This window comes from Pristiophorus japonicus, chromosome 19 (assembly GCF_044704955.1).
Source record: "Pristiophorus japonicus isolate sPriJap1 chromosome 19, sPriJap1.hap1, whole genome shotgun sequence".
NCBI classification, from domain to species: domain Eukaryota; kingdom Metazoa; phylum Chordata; class Chondrichthyes; family Pristiophoridae; genus Pristiophorus; species Pristiophorus japonicus.
In genome coordinates, this window is record NC_091995.1 from 4,386,278 (window position 1) to 4,406,993 (window position 20,716).

The window sequence follows — 20,716 nt, forward strand, 5'->3', positions numbered from 1 at the left end:
TCACTCAGAGCGAGGGAGGCTAGTTTCCGGGGTGGGCCCGGACCTCACTGGAAGTTGGATTCGGAGTTCGGGCAGTGTGTTTGGGCTGAGCGCCAGTGACGCAGCGCTGGGCCCTTGTCTCGGCGAGTTAGAGCCGGTGGGAGCGGCTCACGGCGGCCGCCGCCTGCTTTTATACTCCGGGGGGGATTTAATTTCACACTTTGTATTATTCTTGTTATTATTCACTCGGGGGGAGCCGGGGCGTCATGGCAACGGGTTTGGTGAGCGAGGTGGACAGTCGCTTCATCCCCGGGAACCTGCTGAGCGGTGGCTGCGGTAAGGACAGTATTTAAACAGTGTGCAAGTTCCAGGTTACCATAATCCAGGCCGCTGATTGGAGGTGGGCAGGTACAGCAGGAGCGACGAGAGATTGCAGAGAGATGTGATCGGGGCCCAGAGGCAGCACGGGCCCAGCCCACACTGCGATATGTGAGTGCACTGGGTCCGTGCAGCAGAGCAGGTCTTCAGCCGTCTTGGTTAACCCTTGCCACTGGGTAAAGGCCGTGTGGCGGCTGATGTGCGATGGTCACCACACGTTAAAAAAAATCCAGGCACAGGCATCTTCCACCCTTCAACATGCCTCCTTGATAAAGTGCAGCATTCCCACCGACACCTGGGAGTCCCTGGCCAACGACTGCCTTAAGTGGAGGAAGAGCATCCGAGAGGGCACTGAGTACCTCGAGTCTTGTTGCTGAGAGCATGCATAGTATAGTATTAGGCAGTCCCTCATATCGAGGATAACCTGCTTCCACACCAAAAATAGATGAGTTCACAGGTGTTTCAGTGAGGGACCCTACAATCTAGGTCCAGAACTGCATACTAAAGGATGGAAGATGCCTGTGAATGGATTCTTTTAATGTAGGGTTGTTGTTGCACACCAGCCACCACATGGGCTTGACAGAGCTAGGTCTTGATCCAGTGGCAAGGGTTAACCAAGACGACTGGAGACCAAGCTCTGCTGCACGGACCTAGTGCGCACGGACGCACCTACTATCCATAGATCGCCTTGTGGGTTGGTCTATGCTGCCACTGGGCCCTCCTCATCTGGGCAGAAACCAAGCGCAGGCAGGGGAAGGAGCGCGTTGCAAACCAGACTCACTCCCACCCTTTCCTTCAATGACTGTCTGTCCCACCTGTGACAGAAACTGTAATTGGCCTCACTAATACCCTGTATAACTGTAGCAAGACTTCCCTGCTTTTATATTCCATCCCCTTTGCAATAAAGGCCAAGGTTCCTTTGGCCTTCCTGATCACTTGCTGTACCTGCATACTACCTTTTCTGTTTAATGCACCAGGTCCTGGTGCGCTGTAGCACATTGCAATTTTTCTACATTTAAATAATAACCTGCTCTTCATTTTTTTTTCTGCCAAAGTGCATAACCTCGCACTTTCCAATATTACACTCCATTTGCCAAATTTTTGCCCACTAGCTTAGCCTGTTTATGTCCTTTTGCAGGTTTTTTGTGTCCTCCTCACACATTGCTTTTCCTTCTATCTTTGTATCATCAGCAAACCTGGCTGAGTTCATCCAAGTTGTTTAATATCTATTGTAAATAGTTGGGATCCCAGCACTAATCCATGCAGCACCCCACTAGTTACTGATTGCCAACCCGAGAATGAACCATTTATCCCGACTCTCTGTTTTCTGTTAGCTACCCAATCCTCTATCTGTGATAATATATTACCCCCCCAACCCCGTGAACTTTTATTTTGTGCAATAACCTTTTATGTGGCACCTTGTCAAATGCCTTCTGGAAATCCAAATACACCACATCCACTGGTTCCCCATTATCCACTCTGTTTGTTACATCCTTAAAAAACTCCAGCAAATTTGTCAAACATGACTTCCTCTTCATAAATGCATGCTGACTCTGCCTGACTGAATTATGCTTTTCCACATGTCCTGCTACTGCTTTAATAATGGACTCCAACATTTTCCCAACCACAGATGTTAAGCTAACTGGTCTGTAGTTTCCTGCTTTTTGTCTGCCTCCTTTTCCAATCTGCTGGGACCACCCCAGAATCCAGGGAATTTTGGTAAATTGCAACCAATGCATTCACTATCCCAGCCACTACTACTCTTAAGACCCTAGGATTCAAGCCATCTGGTCCAGGGGATTTATCTGCCTTTAGTCTCATTATCTTACTGAGTACCACCTTCTTAGTAATTGTGATTGTGTTAAGTTCCTCCCCCCTATAACCCCTTGACTATCCACTGTTGGGATATTGTTTGTGTCCTCTATTGTAAAGACTGATACAAAATGTTTGTTCAGAGTTTCTGCCATCTCCATGTTTCTCATCAGTAATTCCCCAGTCTCGTCCTCTAAGGGACCAACGTTTACTGTAGCTACTCATTTCCTTTTTATATACATATAGAAACTCTTGCTATCTGTTTTTATATTTTGTGCTAGTTTACTTTCATAGTCTATCTTCCCTTTCTTAATCATTTTTTTAGTCATTCTTTGCTGGCCTTTAAAAGCTTCCCAATCTTCTGTCCTCTCACTCATTTTGGCCACTTTGTATGACCTTGTTTTTAATTGGATACCATCCTTTATTTAGCCACAGATGGCTATCTTTTCTCTTACACCCTTTCCTCCTCGCTGGAATGCATTTTTGTTAGAGTTATGAAATATCTGGTTTGAGTTCCAACTTTCTTGCCCTCCATCTGAATTTGAAATTCAACCATGTTCTGATCACTCATTCCAAGGGGATCCTTTACTAGCAGATTGTTTATTAATCCTGTCTCATTACACAGGACCAGATCTAAGATAACCTGCCCCCTGGTTTCAGGGAGGATAAAGAAAAAAAGGGAGGCTTATCAGAGATTGCAAGAGAGATTGAGTACAAAAGCAGGGAGGTCCTGCTGCAACTGTATAGGGTATTGGTAAGGCCACACCTGGAGTACTGCGTGCAGTTTTGGTCACCTTACTTAAGGAAGGATATACTGGCTTTGGAGGGAGTACAGAGACGATTCACTAGGCTGATTCTGGCGATGAGGGGGTTACCTTATGAGGATAGATTGAGTAGACTGGGTCTTTACTCGTTGAAGTTCAGAAGGATGAGGGATGATCTTATAGAAACATTTAAAATCATGAAAGGGATAGACAAGATAGAGGCAGAGAGGTTGTTTCCACTGGTAGGGGAGACTAGAACTAGGGGGCACAGCCTCAAAATACGGGGGAGCCAATTTAAAACCGAGTTGAGAAGGAATTTCTTCTCCCAGAGGGTTGTGAATCTGTGGAATTCTCTGCCCAAGGAAGCAGTTGAGGCTAGCTCATTGAATGCATTCAAGTCACAGATAGATTTTTAACCAATAAGGGAATTAAGGGTTACGGGGAGAGGGCGGGTAAGTGGAGCTGAGTCCACGGCCAGATCAGCCATGATCTTATTGAATGGCGGAGCAGGCTCGAGCGGCTAGATGGCCTACTCCTGTTCCCAATTCTTATGTTCTTATGATTAGCAGCTTTGAAAGTGGATAAGTCCCCAGGTCCAGATGAAATGAATCCCAGGTTGTTACGCGAAGCACAATCCTCTCTGGCTTCAGGTCTGGTGCCAGAGGACTGGAGGACTGCTAATGTGGTACCTTTGTTTAAGAAGGGAGAAAGGAATAGACCAAGTAATTACAGGTCAGTCAGCCTAACCTCAGTGGTGGGAAAATTATTGAAAAAAATCCAGAAGGACAGGATAAATCTTCACTTAGAAAGATTAGTCAAGGACAGTCAGCATGGATTTATTAAGGGAAGGTCGTTTTCTGACTAACTTGATTGAATTTTTCAAGGAGGTAACCAGGAGGGTCGATGAAGGGAAAACGTATGATGTAATGTATATGGATTTTAGCAAAGCTTTTGATAAGGTCCCACATGGCAGACTGGTCACGAAAGTAAAAGCCCATGAGATCCAGGGCAAAGTGGCAAGTTGGATCCAAAATTGGCTCCGAGGCAGGAAGCAAAGGGTAAAGGTTGATGGGTGTTTTTGCAACTGAAGGATGTTTCCAATGGGGTTCTGCAGGGCTCCTTTGCTTTTTGTGATATACATCAATGATCTAGACTTGAAAATAGGGGGTATGATTAAGAAGTTTGCAGCTGCTACTAACATCGGCTGTGTGGTTGATAATGAAGAAAGATGCAGACTGCAGGAAGATATCAATCAAGTGGGCAGAACAGTGGCAAATGGAATTCAATCCAGAGAAGTATGAGGTAATGCATTTGGGGAGGGCTAATAAGGAAAGGGAATACACATTAAATGATAGGATACTGAGAAGTGTAGAGAAACAAAGGGATCTTGGAGTGCATGTCCACAGACCCCTGAAAGTAGCAGGTCAGGTAGATAGGGTAATTAAGAAGGCATACAGAATGCTTGCCTTTATTAGCTGAGGCATAGAATACAAGAGCAGGGGGGTAATGCTTGAACTGTATAAAACACTGGTTAGGCCACAGCTGGAATACTGCATGCAGTTCTGGTTATCGCCTTACAGGAAGCACGTGATTGCACTGTAAAGGGAACAGAGGAGGTTTACGAGGATGAGCTATGAGGACAGATTAGATAGACTGGAATTGTTTTCATTGGAACAGAGGAGGCTGAGGGGAGATTTCATAATTTTATATACCTTAATGAGGGGTCTGGATTTGTGGATAGAAAGAACATAACATAAGAACATAAGAATTAGGAACAGGAGTAGGCCATCTAGCCCCTCGAGCCTGCTCCCCCATTCAACAAGATCATGGCTGATCTGGCCGTGGACTCTGCTCCACTTACCCGCCCGCTCCCCGTAACCCTTAATTCCCTTATTGGTTAAAAATCTATCTATCTGTGATTTTAAACAGAGGCGTTATATTAGCTGCTTTCCAATCCGTTGGTACCTCCCCAGAGTCCAGAGAATTTTGGTAGATTATAACGAATGCATCTGCTATAACTTCCGCCATCTCTTTTAATACCCTGGGATGCATTTCATCCGGACCAGGGGACTTGTCTACCTTGAGTCCCATTAGCCTATCCAGCACTACCCCCCTAGTGATAGTGATTGTCTCAAGGGCCTCCCTTCCCACATTCCCGAGACCAGCAATTTTTGGCATGGTTTTTGTCTTCCACTGTGAAGACCGAAGCAAAATAATTGTTTAAGGTCTCAGCCATTTCCACATTTCCCATTATTAAATCCCCCTTCTCATCTTCTAAGGGACCAACATTTACTTTGGTCACTCTTTTCTGTTTTATATATCGGTAAAAGCTTTTACTATCTTTTTATGTTTTGTGCAAGTTTACTTTCGTAATCTATCTTTCCTTTCTTTATTGTTCTTGGTCATTCTTTGCTGTCGTTTAAAATTTTCTCAATCTTCTAGTTTCCCACTAACCTTGGCCACCTTATATGCATTGGTTTTTAATTTAATACTCTCCCTTATTTCCTTGGTTATCCACGGCTGGTTATCCCTTCTCTTACCGCCCTTCTTTTTCACTGGAATATATTTTTGTTGAGCACTATGAAAGAGCTCCTTAAAAGTCCTCTACTGTTCCTCAATTGTGCCACCATTTAGTCTGTGTTTCCAGTCAACTTTAGCCAACTCTGCCCTCATCCCACTGTAGTCCCCCTTGTTTAAGCATAGTACGCTCGTTTGAGACACTACTTCCTCACCCTCAATCTGTATTACAAATTCAACCATACTGTGATCACTCATTCCGAGAGGATCTTTTACTAGGAGATCATTTATTATTCCTGTCTCATTACACAGGACCAGATCTAAGATCGCTTGCTCCCTTGTAGGTTCTGTAACATACTGTTCTAAGAAACAATCCCGTATGCATTCTATGAATTCCTCCTCAAGGCTACCCCGTGCGATTTGATTTGACCAATCGATATGTCGGTTAAAGGACTTATTTCCCTTAGCAGAGGGGTCAACTACCAGCGGGCATAAATTCAAAGTAATTGGTAGAAGGTTTCGAGGGGATTCGAAGGGAAATTTCTTCACGCAGAGGGTTGTGGTGGTCTGGAACTCACAGCCTGAAAGGGTGGTCGAGACAGAAACCCACACCATACTTGGATGTGCACCTGAAGTGCTGTAACCTACAGGGCTATGGACCGAGAGCTGGAAAGTGGGATTAGGCTGGATAGCCTCTTGTTAGCCGGCATGGACACGATGGGCCGAAAGGGCCAGCTTCTGTCATTCTATGATTCTATGAAATGAGCAAAGCCGAAAAGCTTGTCTCTTATCTCAGTCTCTGGAATTCCATGAATTCTCTCAGCTTTTCTCACAGACTGGTTGTCGCTTTGCTAACAAGGCTTGTTAAAGTCTGCATTTTTAATATTTGGTCAAGCAGGCCCAATGCCTCTGTCTTCCATGTTAAATCTAACTGGGTCCACCCAAGGCATGTTACACTACTTTATAAGCATGATTATTTAAGAATCGGCATGCACTGATAACAGTTACAAGGAACGGTAGTATAGTGGTAATATTACTGGACTAGTAATCCAGCAGGTCTGGACTAATGATCAGGGGACAGGAGTTCATATCCTACCATAGCAGCTGGGAAATTTAAATTCAGTTAAATAAACCTGGAATAAAAAGCTAGTATCAGTAATGGTGACCATGTAACTATCGGATTGTCATTAAAAACCCATCTGGTTCACTAATGTCCTTCAGGGAAGGAAATCTGCCGTCCTTACCCGGTCTGGCTCATATGTGACTCCAGACCCACAGCAATGTGGTTGACTCTGAACTTCCCTCAGACATGGCCGAAAGCCTCTCGAGGATAATTAGGGACGGGCAATAAACACTGGCCTTGCCCACATCCCACGAATAAATAAAAAAATACAAACTTAAACCTACAACTAATAATGCTTATTTCATTTCATCCGTGTTCGCTCGGAGCTCATGGACTTCTTGTCTGAAAGATTGGGACCATCCACTCAGCTGCCTCTGCAACTTCCCTTCCTTCCCCTAGCCCACCGGGCCAAACTTCCTCTGAGGCTCCCCCTGCCTTAGCCCTGAACTCGCATCTTTCTCCAGTTTCTCTCTGATCTCCCCTTGACCACGAGACCCACTTGCTGCTCCCTTGACCCTATTCCCACCCAACTTCCTTTTCTGACTCCCATGTTGGCAGACATTGTTAATGGTTCTCTCTCCTCAGGTACTGTCTCCCTCTCCTTCAAATCTGATGTCATGACCCGTCTCCTCAAAAAAAACAACCCTTGACCCCTCCGTCCTTGCAAACTACCGCCCCATCTACAACCTCCCTTTCCTCTCCAAAGTGCTTGAACGTTGTCACCTCCCAAATCTGTGCCCACCTTTCCCGGAACTTCATGTTTGAATCCTTTCAAACTGGATTCTGCCCCTGCCACAGTACCGAAACGGCTCATCAAAGTCACATGATATCCTTTGAGTGTGTGACAATTGCAAGTGAATCCTTCATGTCCTTCTCGACATGTCTGCAGCCTTTGACATGGTTGACCTCCTCCAATGCCTCCCCGCCATCGTGGATAGGACAGCACTCGCCTGGTTCCATTCTTATCTATCTAACCGTAGCCAGAATATTACCTGAAATGGCTTCTCTTCCCACATCGTAACCTCTGGTGTCCCCCAAGGATCTATCCTTAGCCCCCTCCTATTTCTCATTGATGTGCTGCCCCTTGGCGACATCATCCGAAAGCACAGTGTCAGTTTCCACATGTATCCTGATGACACCCAGCTCTACCTCACCACCACTTCATCCACGGTCTCTAAATTGTCAGACTGCTAGTCCGACCTCCAGTACTGGATGAGCAGAAATTTTCTCCAAATTGCGTTGCCTAGCCAACGACTCCATCCCTCTCCCTGGCATCTGTCTGAGGCTGAACCAGACTGTTCGCAACCTAGGTGTCATACTTGACCCAGAAATGAGCTTCCGGCCACATATCTGCAGCATAACTAAAACCGCCTATTTCCACTCCGCAACATCGCCCGCCTCCGCCTCTACCTCAGCTCATCTGCTGCTGAAAGTCTCCTCCATGCCTTTGTTACCTCTAGACTTGACTACTCCAAAGCACTCCTGGCTGGCCTCCCACATTCTACCCTATGTAGGATTTCTAAATCTCTCTGGGTTTATATTTGATGGTGAGACGATTCGTTCAAAACAATTGGAAGGGTTTATTAAAAACATACACACATGCACATTAGCAGCAGTGATCAGTTATCTTAAAAAGACACACACATGCACATTATCAACAGTTGTCAATTATGTTATAACAGAACTACAATGAGGTTATAATAACAAGCGATTACTTCCCTTTTGCTGACTGGTTTGGACACACGGCTTGCTGTTTTAACTGGTCTTCAGGGATTTTTTTTTCAAAAATATACTTTATTCATATAAAATTTTCACAATACATTGGAAAATAGTTCAGTGCCTTGCGGTCAGCAATTCCATACAATTCGTTTGGAAGCTGACAGCCGTTCCGTACAATGCACTAGTGTGCATTTCATTTCAAGGTGCAGTTTAGTACATTCCGTAAATCACGTTACATGTAGTACTGTGCAAATGAGGGTATTACATGGAGCAGAGATGAGAACTGGTTTACATTAGATTCCAGGATACATTTCAGTCCTGATCACAAATCACATTACATGTAGCACTAATAAGATGAATGCAGTACACGGACCGGATGGGGGTACATTTACATTTCTTTACGAGTTACTAAACAGTGCAGAGACTTTCATTATACATGGCACACACACATGTTTTTCAGCACAGATGTTTTTCAGTACATGGTGCTCTATGTATACAAGCAGTTTAACAAGTACATCTCGAGGGGAGTCTGATTCCATCCCCTGGGTTTACCATGGCAGAAGGGCCTTAAACTGTGGCTCTTCCCCATCGTGCCTTTGCGGCAACTGCACCAATCTTTAGTGCGTCCCTCAGCACGTACTCCTGGACCTTGGATTGCGCCAGTCTGCAACACTCGGCCATGGATATCTCCTTGCTCTGGAAGACAAGCAAGTTTCGGGAAGACCAAAGTGCGTCTTTCACCGAGTTGATGGCCCTCCAGCTGCAGATGATGTCTGTCTCAGTGTGCGTCCCTGGGAACAGTCCGCAGAGCAGAGTTCTGTCTACATTGAAAGTTGGCATACAGATACAGCTGGTGGTGAAGAAGGCAAATCGTATGTTGGCCTTCATAGCTAGTGGATTTGAGTATAGGAGCAGGGAGGTCTTACTGCAGTTGTACAGGCCTCACCTGAAATATTGTGTTCAGTTTTGGTCTCCTAATCTGAGGAAGGACGATCTTGCTATTGAGGGAGTGCAGCGAAGGTTCACCAGACTGATTCCCGGGGTGGCTGGACTGACATATGAGGAGAGACTGAATCAACTGGGCCTTTATACATTGGAGTTTAGAAGGATGAGAGGGGATCTCATAGAAACATATAAGATTCTGACGGGACGGGACAGTTTAGATGCGGGTAGAATGTTCCCGATGTTGGGGAAGTCCAGAACCAGGGGACACAGTCTTAGGATAAGGGGTAGGCTATTTAGGACTGAGATGAGGAGAAATTTCTTCACTCAGTTGTTAACCTGTGGAATACCCTACCGCAGAGAGTTGTTGATGCCAGTTCATTGAATATATTCAAGAGGGAGTTAGATATGGCCCTTGCGTCTAAGGGGATCAAGGGGTCTGGCGAGAAAGCAGGAAAGGGATACTGAGGGAATGATCAGCCATGATCTTATTGAATGGTGGTGCAGGCTCGAAGGGCCAAATGGCCTACTCCTGCACCTATTTTCTATGTTTCTATGTGCCCGTTTGAGGATACTCTTCAAATTGAACCTGTTTTTAGGGATACAGGCACTAGTAGGCACGTCACATAGAAATTAGGTGCAGGATTCGGCCCTTCGAGTCTGCACCGCCATTCAATAGATCTGGCTGATCATTCAACCTCAGTACCCCTTTCCTGCTTTCTCTCCATACCCCTTGATCCCTTTGGCCATAAGGGCCATATCTAACTCCCTTTTGAATATATCTAATGAACTGGCCTCAACAACTTTCTGTGGCAGAGAATGCCACAGGTTAACCACTCTCTGAGTGAAGAAGTTTCTCCTCATCGGTCCCAAATGGCTTACCCCTTATTCTTAGACTGTGACCCCTGGTTCTGGAACTCGCCAGCAACAGGCCTCTAACCTGTCCAATCCCGTCATAATTTTATATGTTTCCACATGTTTCTATTATAACATTTCTGTGAAGCACCTTTGGATGTTTTACTACATTAAAGGCGCTATATAAATACAAGTTGTTGCTGTTCTTGTTGCTGAGTATGGAAGGTGTTTAACCCCCCAGGTATTTAAACCCCAATTTGTGGTGCATTAAACTGGGAACAGTATTCAGTTGTACATTGAGGCGTCAGTTCCAGATTTTGTTCATTTTATTTTTTACATTACCACAAAATACCACAGTGCTGAGGCGGGTGGGTGTAATGTGATTTTCAGAAACTGTGACCTCCCTCGCTGGAAGTCCCGGTGTTTTCTGCTGTTCTCAGATTCTCGTTTCCTCCCCTCGGGGCGGCTCTTTTCTCCTGTTGAGAAACAGGAAATCAGTCAGAAAGGGGGATCTTGGTGAAAGCATCTCTCCCCCGATCCCCGGCGCATCCCTCCCCTGATCGCCAGCGAGTTTCTCCCCCAATCCCGGGTGAATCTCTCTAACTCTCTGCTTTTTCTCCCAGTCTCTGTGATCCTGGATGTGGAAACAGCGAATCCATATCTTGAGGTGTCTGAGGATCTGAAGAGTGTGAGATGGACCTGGACCAGGAGGAATCTCCCTGACACCAAGAAGAGGTTTACAGCCCGGCCCTGTGTGCTGGGATCGGACGGATTCACATCGGGGAGACATTACTGGGAAGTGGAGGTGGCAATGAATCGGGGCTGGATTCTGGGAGTAGCCGCAGAGTCTGTGGAGCGGAAGAGAGGGGTCAGTTTGAGCCCGGAGAATGGATTGTGGACCATCGGGCGGGAGGATGATCGGTTTACTGTAAACTCCTCCCGTCCATCCCTTCTCCATGTCAGTAAGATCCCCGGGAAGGTGGGAGTTTATCTCAGTTACGAGTCCGGGACACTTTCATTTTACGCCTTGGACACCCGGTCCCATCTCCACACCTTCACTGGGAATAAATTCACGGAGAAACTTTATCCTTTCTTTGGGATTTGGGATGAGCACAAGTGTCTGAGAATCTGCTCCAGTCTGTAAAAGGGGCGGGGCCTCAGGCCGGCCCACGACATCCATGACCTCACAATGACTTGACCCCGCACGGATAGGGTCAGGAGCAGAGGTCAGGGATCAGTTGTTAGAAAATGTAATTTCCAAATAATGCCTTGTAAAATCCCAATGAGACTGTAAATACAACCGATACAAATATAAAATGTGAGGAGACTCAAATAAAAAGTAAAAGCCGACAGCAACTCCATCCCAGCCCTTTCTCATCACTGCCCTGCTCCTTTGTATTAAAAAGCAGGTATAAGTTGTGCTCTGAAAATGAGCACATGCCTCAGGTATTCAGCACCACACAGCATTGGTGATGAGAAACACACAAACTATCTCTTTTCAAAAAGAGGGGAGTTTGTAAATCTTAAGTTTAAAAGGCTGCACGTCATTGTAGTGCCGCTTTCAGCCAGGAGATGGTGATGGCGAGCTGAACAAAGCTCTGTAAAGTTTTACAGTGCAATATCACCACCTGCTGGAGTAAATCAGTACTGCGGACATACCAAAAAATTTAGAAACACTCAACTAACTTAACAATTCAGGTCAGATCTTTCTGCAGAACTGAAAGATAATTGGATCAGAAAGAAGGACGTAAACTAAACAGGGGCCTAGAAAGATTAAAGCCCCTGAGTACATAACCTGAGCTGACATTCCAGTGCAACACTGAAACAATCAGAAGGAAGGAGCTTGCATTCATATCAGTCCTTCAGGATCTCAAGACATCCCAAAACACGTCACAGCGCAGTGAAGTGCAGTCACTGTTATTTAGAGGCACCATCTTTAGGTTGAATTGTTGGAGACCCTGTCTGCCTGTTCAACTGGATATTAAAGATCAGGAGACACTATTCAAATAAGGGCAGGCAGTTTACCCATGTCCCGGCCAACATTCCTTCTGCAATCAGTTGGTGGATCTGGGGGAGTTGGCCAATGGAACTTGCCCTTATTTACAAAGCTGACATGGTAATTTGGTGGGTTTTTCAGTGAATGGTCTAAAAATTTACAGCTGGATCTCGGTAATTTACAAGAAAGTTGGCAGTCAGGCTGGGTTTAAATAAAACGAATAAATATGATAAGTAGTTGTTATCTGGATGGCCAGTACCGGATGTAATTTACTGTTCCTGTATTGAGGTCAATTCAGGACACCAGGGGAATGAGTTTCATGTCGGAGACCAGCAGTGTCAGGTTGCCAACACTTGATTTCAAGGAAATGCATTTTGCATTTAAAATGGAAACATCTTGTGTGCAGACACTGAGACTTGATTATGGAATCAAAATAAACCAAAGGTTAAAAAACTCTGTCAGTGTAAGTAAGGGGTGCTGGATTATCCACCCATTTCCACTCTCTATTGGTGGTCCGCTCCATCATTGCATACGGTCGAGGTTCCATTGTAGTTTATTTCGAGAGAGAGAGATGATTGTGACGTCTCTCTGTGCTGATTGGATCAGTTGCTACTATTTGATTACAGTTTAGAGTTTAGAATTCCCTGTGTGTGGCCCTGATGGCTCAGTGGGTAAATGCTCAGCCTGGTGTGTGTGGTACTGAGCTGTGCAGAGCTGGGAGGGCCCCAGCCTGTACTGAATTAACAGAACAATGGTGGGGATACTACGGCTGTCAGAGGGGAGCGAGTTCCACATTCTCATCACTCACTGGGTAAAGCAGTTTTTACTGACTTCCCTATTGGATTTATTGATGACTATCTTATATTTATGGCTCCTAATCCTGATCTCCCCCGCAAGTGGAAATATCTCCTATACATCCACCCTAACCTTTCATCATTTTAAAGACCTCTATCAGGTCACCCCTCCCTCAGCCTTCTCCTTTCTAGATAAAAGAGCCCCAGGCCGGGGACTATCCAGTGACTCCTCTTGCAGGTGAGGACACAACTGAGCTCAGCCCTGCTGTTCCCGAGCCTCTAGTTAGTGCCTTCAGGAGGAGAGGCGGGGAAAGTGAGGTCGAGGGACTTCTACAAAGAAAGCCACAGTATAAACAGGCTTTGTACTGGCTGTGCTGGTGCTCTGCTTACTGTGCCACGGTGCACGCTGCACTCCACACATGGGGATCTCCCAGTCTGAGCTGTGCTGCCCTCTAAGCTGGACTGAAATCTCCCTTACAGTCTCCAATGCATTTACAAAGTGTTGTTCTCCGGCAGTTTTAGAAACTACATTTCCTGATTCACCTCGGAGTCAGGAATGAAAATATTATCAGGAAACTGTGATTTTACAGACCAGCTCTCTGGTATTTTTTATTTGCTTTACTCTTTCTTTCTTTAAACAGGTAAATGGTAAGGATTTGAAACCCTGCTCCCACTATTGGATCACACTTTATTTTCGCCCATTTACTGAATGTCTCCTTTTGCACATCAATTACTTTCATCATAATTGATGTAAATATTGTAAAACAATTTTCTCAATTAAAGTAAACTCGAAATCTATTAACTGACTTTGATAATTGTAATCACCCTGTACATCAATAAAGAGCCTGTTTTAATCTCCCTCTGGCGTTGTCTGAAGGTTGGTTGAGGTAACACGAATTTTAAAAGGAAGCCATTAGATCAGAGATGTATCTCACACGCATTTTAAAAGACAGATGAATTCATGTGAACTTCAGCGCAAGGCAAAAACTATTCGTCACCCTGTTTTATGAGGTTACTGACTTTCCCAGATACACAGATGGTGCCCACATTGCTGGGTAAACCCGTACATTTTACCCCCTTGACACAAAGGGTTTACATTCGCTGAATGATCAGATTGTGTATGACAACATGCAAAGGCTCCATCCAAGACGCCATCGAATTTCAAGACCCAAATGTTTCCCAGATTTATCTCAACAATCGCCAAAATTATATACAATTGGTGAAAGTATGTTCCAGCTTACAATGAAGTAGATTTTAGTCTTTCTTGCCGGGGTGTTGTGTTGCTTGTTAAAACGCACAATGAAAAATGTGATACAGAGGATCGTAGGCTGATAACAGAAACCGCCTGATTTCATCCCATTCATTTCAGTTGAAATGAATTTGTGTTCTGTTACCGGGGTGTGATCCGCTGAGCAGATTTTTTTTTCTGCTCCCCGCTCAGATGACCCGGAATATCGGATGGTAAAGACAATCATTCCAATGTTGGATATGATGACTCAAGTGGAACATTTTGCATGATGGCATTGCATAAAAAATCTATGCAAAAGATTAATTTATTTCAAATCAGCATCGGTCTCTCCTCTGTCCCCCTCCTTTCGTCCCGCCCTTCCCCCACGCTCAGCACAATACCCATTTGTCTCAGTCTGATCCAAGGTGCAAAGTGCAACGTCATAGACAGTGAATTTAACAGTATTTCATCGAGATGTGAGCAGCACTTCCAGGGATTCAAAAAATGATCTGTGATTGGGAACCGGGTTTGGATCCACCCACAGAAACATGAGTCCAGCAGTTTCAATCAGGAAGTACTGACACTGGTCATGTCTTCCAGACAGCTCCTTGACATTGAGGGCACTTTGAGTTTTAGGGTGAGCGGCTGCAATCATTAACACGATTCAGTTTATGGATCTCTATCTCACACCGTGTGTCACCAGACCGTTTGTAGTCAGTAACGAGTTGGGTCTGGAGCAGTGTTGGGCAATATACGTCCCGCGGGCCATATCCCTCCCGCGAAGTCATTCTATCCGGCCCGCTGGACGGGACGAGTAGTACGCGAGCAGGAGCTTGAGCTGCACATTCGTCTATCCACTTTCACTTCTGATCGGTCAGAGACAGAACCGAACTGGAGCCGAGGAAAAGCCATAGTAATACTTAATTCAAATTAATAATTCGCAAAAGCGATTCTCCCTAAACCAATCTGAAAAGGACCGTTCCGCGAGTCTGGGCCCCAATGGCGGATGGACGTACCCAGTATGCACGGCGCAGTGGAATATGCCCTATCCATTTTAGAGTGGGGTCATGGCAGCTCATCGCCACAACTCATTTACCGCGCTGCACCTTTCCTCTCGCTGTATCCAGAGTACGACGGCAGGGGAGTTCTCATCTGGCACCAATTGGGACGGCATTAGTCATCTGTGCAGCGGGACATGAGGATGCCTGAGGTGGGGAATTGATGCTGACACAGGCTCTAAAGAGGGAATAGTTCTATTTCACAGCACTGAGTTACAGAGACCAGAAGATACCACAACATTTTCAACTTTTATATTTGATCCATTTCTAAGCAATACCGAACACACGTTGTGTGTGTAAAATAGAACCTGACTACAATCTGAATTTATGTTTATGCAACGTTTATGTTGTGTGCAATGTTGGCTCCAATTGTTTTCACTCACGGCCCTTTAAATTTGCTGCCCGTCCGGCCGCGATTGGTGGAAGGTTGGTGGACGGCCCCCAACAACTCACCAAAACTTGTTAAGTGCCCTCCAGCCCAAATAATGTCCCAGCCCTGTACCAGAGTGAGCTGTGAGCTGCAGGAACCCGGGGACCTTGCTGCCTGTAATATTGCTCCACAGGCGGAAGGTGGCGCTACACCGCCGTGTCTCAAGTGGATTGCCGCTGTCCGGGTCACTCCAGCTGCTTTCCCACAATGGCCATTGGCCACACTTCCCCAGGGGCCGCCAGCTTCACTCACTCTCGGAAGGAGCCAGATGGAGCTTCCTTGAATGAACAATTCCTGAATCTGTTCAGCGACCCGTCTGTGTGAGATTCAGAGTCTGAAATAGAAAAGCACGCGTCCAGTGACAATGATCTTGTCAATGGTGAGTTCTGAGCCCAACCTCATCAGATCTGTCTCATTTTAATCGGTGTTTAACTGCAGAGCAGAGGGGCGCTGCAGGGTGAGTGAAGGCGGCTGAAGAGCGGGAGGGGGGAGCTCGGGGAACGCCTCAGAGCCCCGGGAAAGACCGGCTTTAGAAAGGTCCAGAGTCCAAATCCATCGGTGGGGGTTCCCGGGGACACTTGGAGACATTTGCCGAGAGTCAGTCCGCCTCTGAGGGTAAGTCCGCGGGCCGGATGAACCTGTTCCAGGGTCTGATCCCACACCCCTGCTGTAAACAGATGTTTCCCCTCACCATCCAGATGCTGTCACTTTTTCCCATTTGCTCCTCACAGCAGCGGACATCTGGGGCATTACCAGAAACCTCAGTGGCTGTAATTTACTGACTGAATTCAATCTAGTCTCCTCCTACAATACTAAACTCTCTTTAAATAGTAGATATTATCACAAAGACCAGAGGTTTACCGATTGAAATGACTGAAATATTTAGCTGAAATTAAACAGTGGTGTGAGACACTGAAATATGGCAAAGTCTAACGGAGTGATCTATATAAAAATAGTTGCCACGCTAAAGTTACCAGCGGCTCAGTTGACCCTGGTGAGATTATCTGGAGATGCAGTATATAAATCAGTGGAGTTTAGCCTCAAATCCCTGGGCTGGGAACTCCCACCCTCCCTTTGGCAATTAATGGGCAGGGCTGGGGGAGTGAGTGGGGCCTGGGCGCGGTCCATCTATTTCACCGGCCATTGGATTTCCTACCACACACGGACTGGTGAATTGAAATGAAATTGAAAGGTCAGAATTACTCCAGTTTTAAATACAAAAACAAAATACTGCTGATGCTGGAAATCTGAAATATCATAAAATGCTAGAAACACTCAGCAGGTCAGGCGGTATCTGTGGAGACACAAACAGAGTTAATGTTTCAGATCAATAACCTTTCAAATATTGGGACTCGGTCTTTACTGAAATGTGACTGCCGAGCAGCAGAAACCTTCTGTGCTATCCCAGGTATGTCCTAGGTTCGGGGAATGGGAGTTGGAGGGAGCGGGCAGTGATGGGGAGAGCGAGAGGGGGCTGTGATGGGGAGAGGGAGGGGGCAGTGATCGGGAGAGGGATGGGGCAGTGATGGGGAGAGGAAGGAGGCAGTGTTGGGGAGCAGGAGGGTTGGCGATGAGGAGAGGGAGGGGTGGTGATGGGGAGAGGAAGGGGGCAGTGATGGGGAGAGAGAGGGGCAGTGATGGGGAGAGGGAGGGGGCAGTGATGGGGAGAGGGAGGGGGCAGTGATGGGGAGAGGGAGGGGTGGTGATGGGGAGAGGGAGGGGTGGTGATGGGGAGAGGGAGAGGCAGTGATGGGGAGAGGGAGGGTGCAGTGATGGGGAGAGGGAGGGGGCAGTGATTGGGAGAGGGAGGGGCCAGTGATGGGGAGAGGGAGGGGACAGTGATGGGGAGAGGGAGAGGTGGTGATGGGGAGAGGGAGGGGCAGTGATGGGTGGTGATGGGGAGAGGGAGGGGCAGTGATGGGGAGAGGGAGGGGGCAGTGATGGGGAGAGGGAGGGGCCAGTGATGGGGAGAGGGTGGGGGAAATGATGGGGAGAGGGAGGGGGCAGTGATGGGGAGAGGTAGGGGCCAGTGATGAGGAGAGGGAGGGGGCAATGATGGGGAGAGGGAAGGGCAGTGATCGGGAGAGGTAGAGGGCAGTGATCGGGAGAGGGAGGGGGCAGTGATGGGGAGAGGGAGGGGGCAATGATGGGGAGAGGGAGGGGGCAGTGATGGGGAGAGGTAGGGGCCAGTGATGGGGAGAGGGAGGGGACAGTGATGGGGAGAGGGAGGGATGGTGATGGGGAGAGGGAGGGGCAGTGATGGGTGGTGATGGGGAGAGGGAGGGGCAATGATGGGGAGAGGGAGGGGGCAATGATGGGGAGAGGGAAGGGCAGTGATCGGGAGAGGTAGAGGGCAGTGATCGGGAGAGGGAGGGGCAGTGATGGGGAGAGGGAGGGGGCAATGATGGGGAGAGGGAAGGGCAGTGATCGGGAGAGGTAGAGGGCGGTGATCGGGAGAGGGAGGAGCAGTGATCGGGAGAACGAGGTGCGATCCTGGGGACTTGGATCTGGGTTGGTCCAATCATTTCCCGGAGGCAGGTTTAGTTTGTTGTTTTGAAGCCCTGCCTGATGAAGCCTTCCTGAACTGACCTGGCCCAGCGCCGGCTGCATTCAGTTTGGCCCAATTTTACAAACGGGTCGATAATCAAGCATTACGCCCTCTGTTAAGAGATGCAAAAGGCCCTCACACTTGTGTCAGCTGTGGAACCTGGACACCTCTTTTACTGCTTTTCCCAATACGGCTCGCTCTGCACCCGCTTCCCAGATTTACCTCAACATTCGCCAAAATTATAGACAATTGGTAAAAGTATTATCCAGCATACAATGAAGTAGATTTTACTCTTTCTCGCCGGGGTATTTTGTATTGATTGTCAAAGCACACAATGACAAAATGTTGCACAGATACGCTGATAACAGAAACCGCCTGATTTCAGCCCATTCATTTCAGTTTAAATTAATTTGTGTTCTGTTATCGGGGTTTGATCCACTGACCAGGTATTGCGCTCTGTTCCCTGTTCAGGTGACACGGAATATCAGATGGTAAAGACGACAATCATTCCGATGTTGGATATAATGACTCAAGGGGAACATTTTGCCTGATGACATTGCATAAAAAATCGATGTAAAAATTCAATGTATTTCAAATCAGCATTGGTCTTTCCTCTGTCCCCTCCTTTCGCCCCGCCCTTCCCCCACGCTCTCCCGATCACTACCCTTCCCTCTCCCGATCATTGCCCTCTCCCTCTCCCCATCACTGGCCCCTCCCTCTCCCGATCACTGCTCCCTCCCTATCCCCATCACCGCCCCCTCCCTCTCCCCATCACCACCTCTCCCTCTCCCCATTTGTCTCTCAGTTTGATCCAAGGTGCTAAGTGAAATGTCATAGACAATGAATTTAACAGTATTTCATCCAGATGTGAACAACACTTCCAGGGACTCAAATAGTGATCTGTGACTGGGTTCCGGGTCTGGATCCACCCACAGTTTCAATCAGGAAGTACTGACACTGGTCATGGCTTCCAGACAGCTCCTTCACCTTTAGGGCACTTTAAGTGTTTTAGGGTGAACGGCTGCAATCACAAAGCCGGTTCAGTTTATGGATCTCTATCTCACACCGTGTGTCACCAGACCGTTTGTAGTCGGTAACGAGTTGGGTCTGGAGCAGTGTTGGGCAAAATATGTCCCGCGGGCCATATCCCTCCCGCGAAGTCATTCGATCCGGCCCGCTGGATGGGACAGAAGTAGTACGCGAGCAGGAGCTCGAGCTGCATATTCGTCTATCCACTTTCACTTCTGATCGGTCAGAGACAGACCCGAACTGCAGCCAAGGAAAAGCCATAGTTATACTTATTTCAAATTAATAATTCGCAAAAGCGATTCTCCCTGAGCCAATCTGAAAAGGACCGTTCCGCGAGTCTGGGCCCCAATGGCGGATGGACGTACCCAGTATGCACGGCGCAGTGGAATATGCCCTATCCATTTTAGAGTTGGGTCATGGCTGCTCATCGCCACAACTCATTTACCGCGCTGCATCTTTCCTCTCGCTGTATCCAGAGTACGACGACAGGGGAGTTCTCATCTGCCACCAATTGGAACGGCATTAGTCATCTGTGCAGCGGGACATGAGGATGTCTGAGGTGGGGAATTGATGCTGACACAGGGTCTAAAGAGGGAACAGTTCTATTTCACAGCACTGAGTTAAAGACACCAAAGATACCACAACATTATCAACTTTTATATTTGATCCATTTCTAAGCAGTATCGAACACCCGTTGTGTGTGTAAAATAGAACCTGACTACAATCTGAATTTATGTTTATGCAACGTTTATGTTTGTGCAATGTTGGCTCTAATTGTTTTCACGCACGTCCCTTTAAATTTGCTGCCCGTCCGGCCGCGATTGGTGCAAGGTTGGTGGGCGGCCCCCAACAGCTCACCAAAACTTGTTAAGTGGCCCTCCAGTCCAAATAATGTCCCAGCCCTGTACCAAAGTGAGCTGTGAGCTGCAGGAACCCGGGGACCTTGCTGCCTGTAATGTTGCTCCACAGGCGGAAGGTGGCGCTACACCGCCGTGTCTCAGGTGGATTGCCGCTGTCCGGGTCACTCCAGCTGCTTTACCACCATGGCCATTGGCAGAGCAGAGGGGCGCTGCAGGGTGAGTGAAGGCGGCTGAAGAGCGGGGAGGGGGGAGTTCGGGGAAAGCCTCAGAGCCCCGGGAAAGACCGGCTTTAGAAAGGTGCAGAGTCCAAATACATCGGTGGGGGTTCCGGGGACACTCGGGGACATTTGCCGAGAGTCAGTCCGCCTCTGAGGGTAAGTCCGCGGGCCGGATGAACCTGTTCCAGGGTCTGATCCCACACCCCTGCTGTAAACAGATGTTTCCCCTTACCATCCAGATGCTGTCACTTTTTCCCATTTGCTCCTCACAGCAGCGCACATCTGGGGCGTTAACAGAAACCTCAGTGGCTGTAATTTACTGACTGAATTCAATCTAGTCTCCTCCTACAATACTAAACTCTCTTTAAATAGCAGATATTATCACACAGACCAGAGGTTTACAGATTTAAAAATAGTTGCCACGATAAAGTTATCAGCGGCTCAGTTGATCCTTGTGAGATTATCG

At 47.2% G+C, this 20,716-nt stretch overlaps 1 protein-coding gene across 1 annotated transcript; it reads left to right on the top strand.

The window, feature by feature from the left end:
* Positions 1–42: 42 nt before the first annotated feature.
* On the top strand, positions 43–11,450 carry LOC139229644 (E3 ubiquitin-protein ligase TRIM39-like). The gene is made up of 2 exons (XM_070861163.1): positions 43–315; positions 10,713–11,450. Exons 1-2 carry the CDS (start codon positions 246–248, stop codon positions 11,231–11,233), a joined length of 591 nt encoding a protein of 196 aa, XP_070717264.1. The 5' UTR covers positions 43–245; the 3' UTR covers positions 11,234–11,450.
* The last annotated feature ends 9,266 nt before the right edge of the window (positions 11,451–20,716 follow it).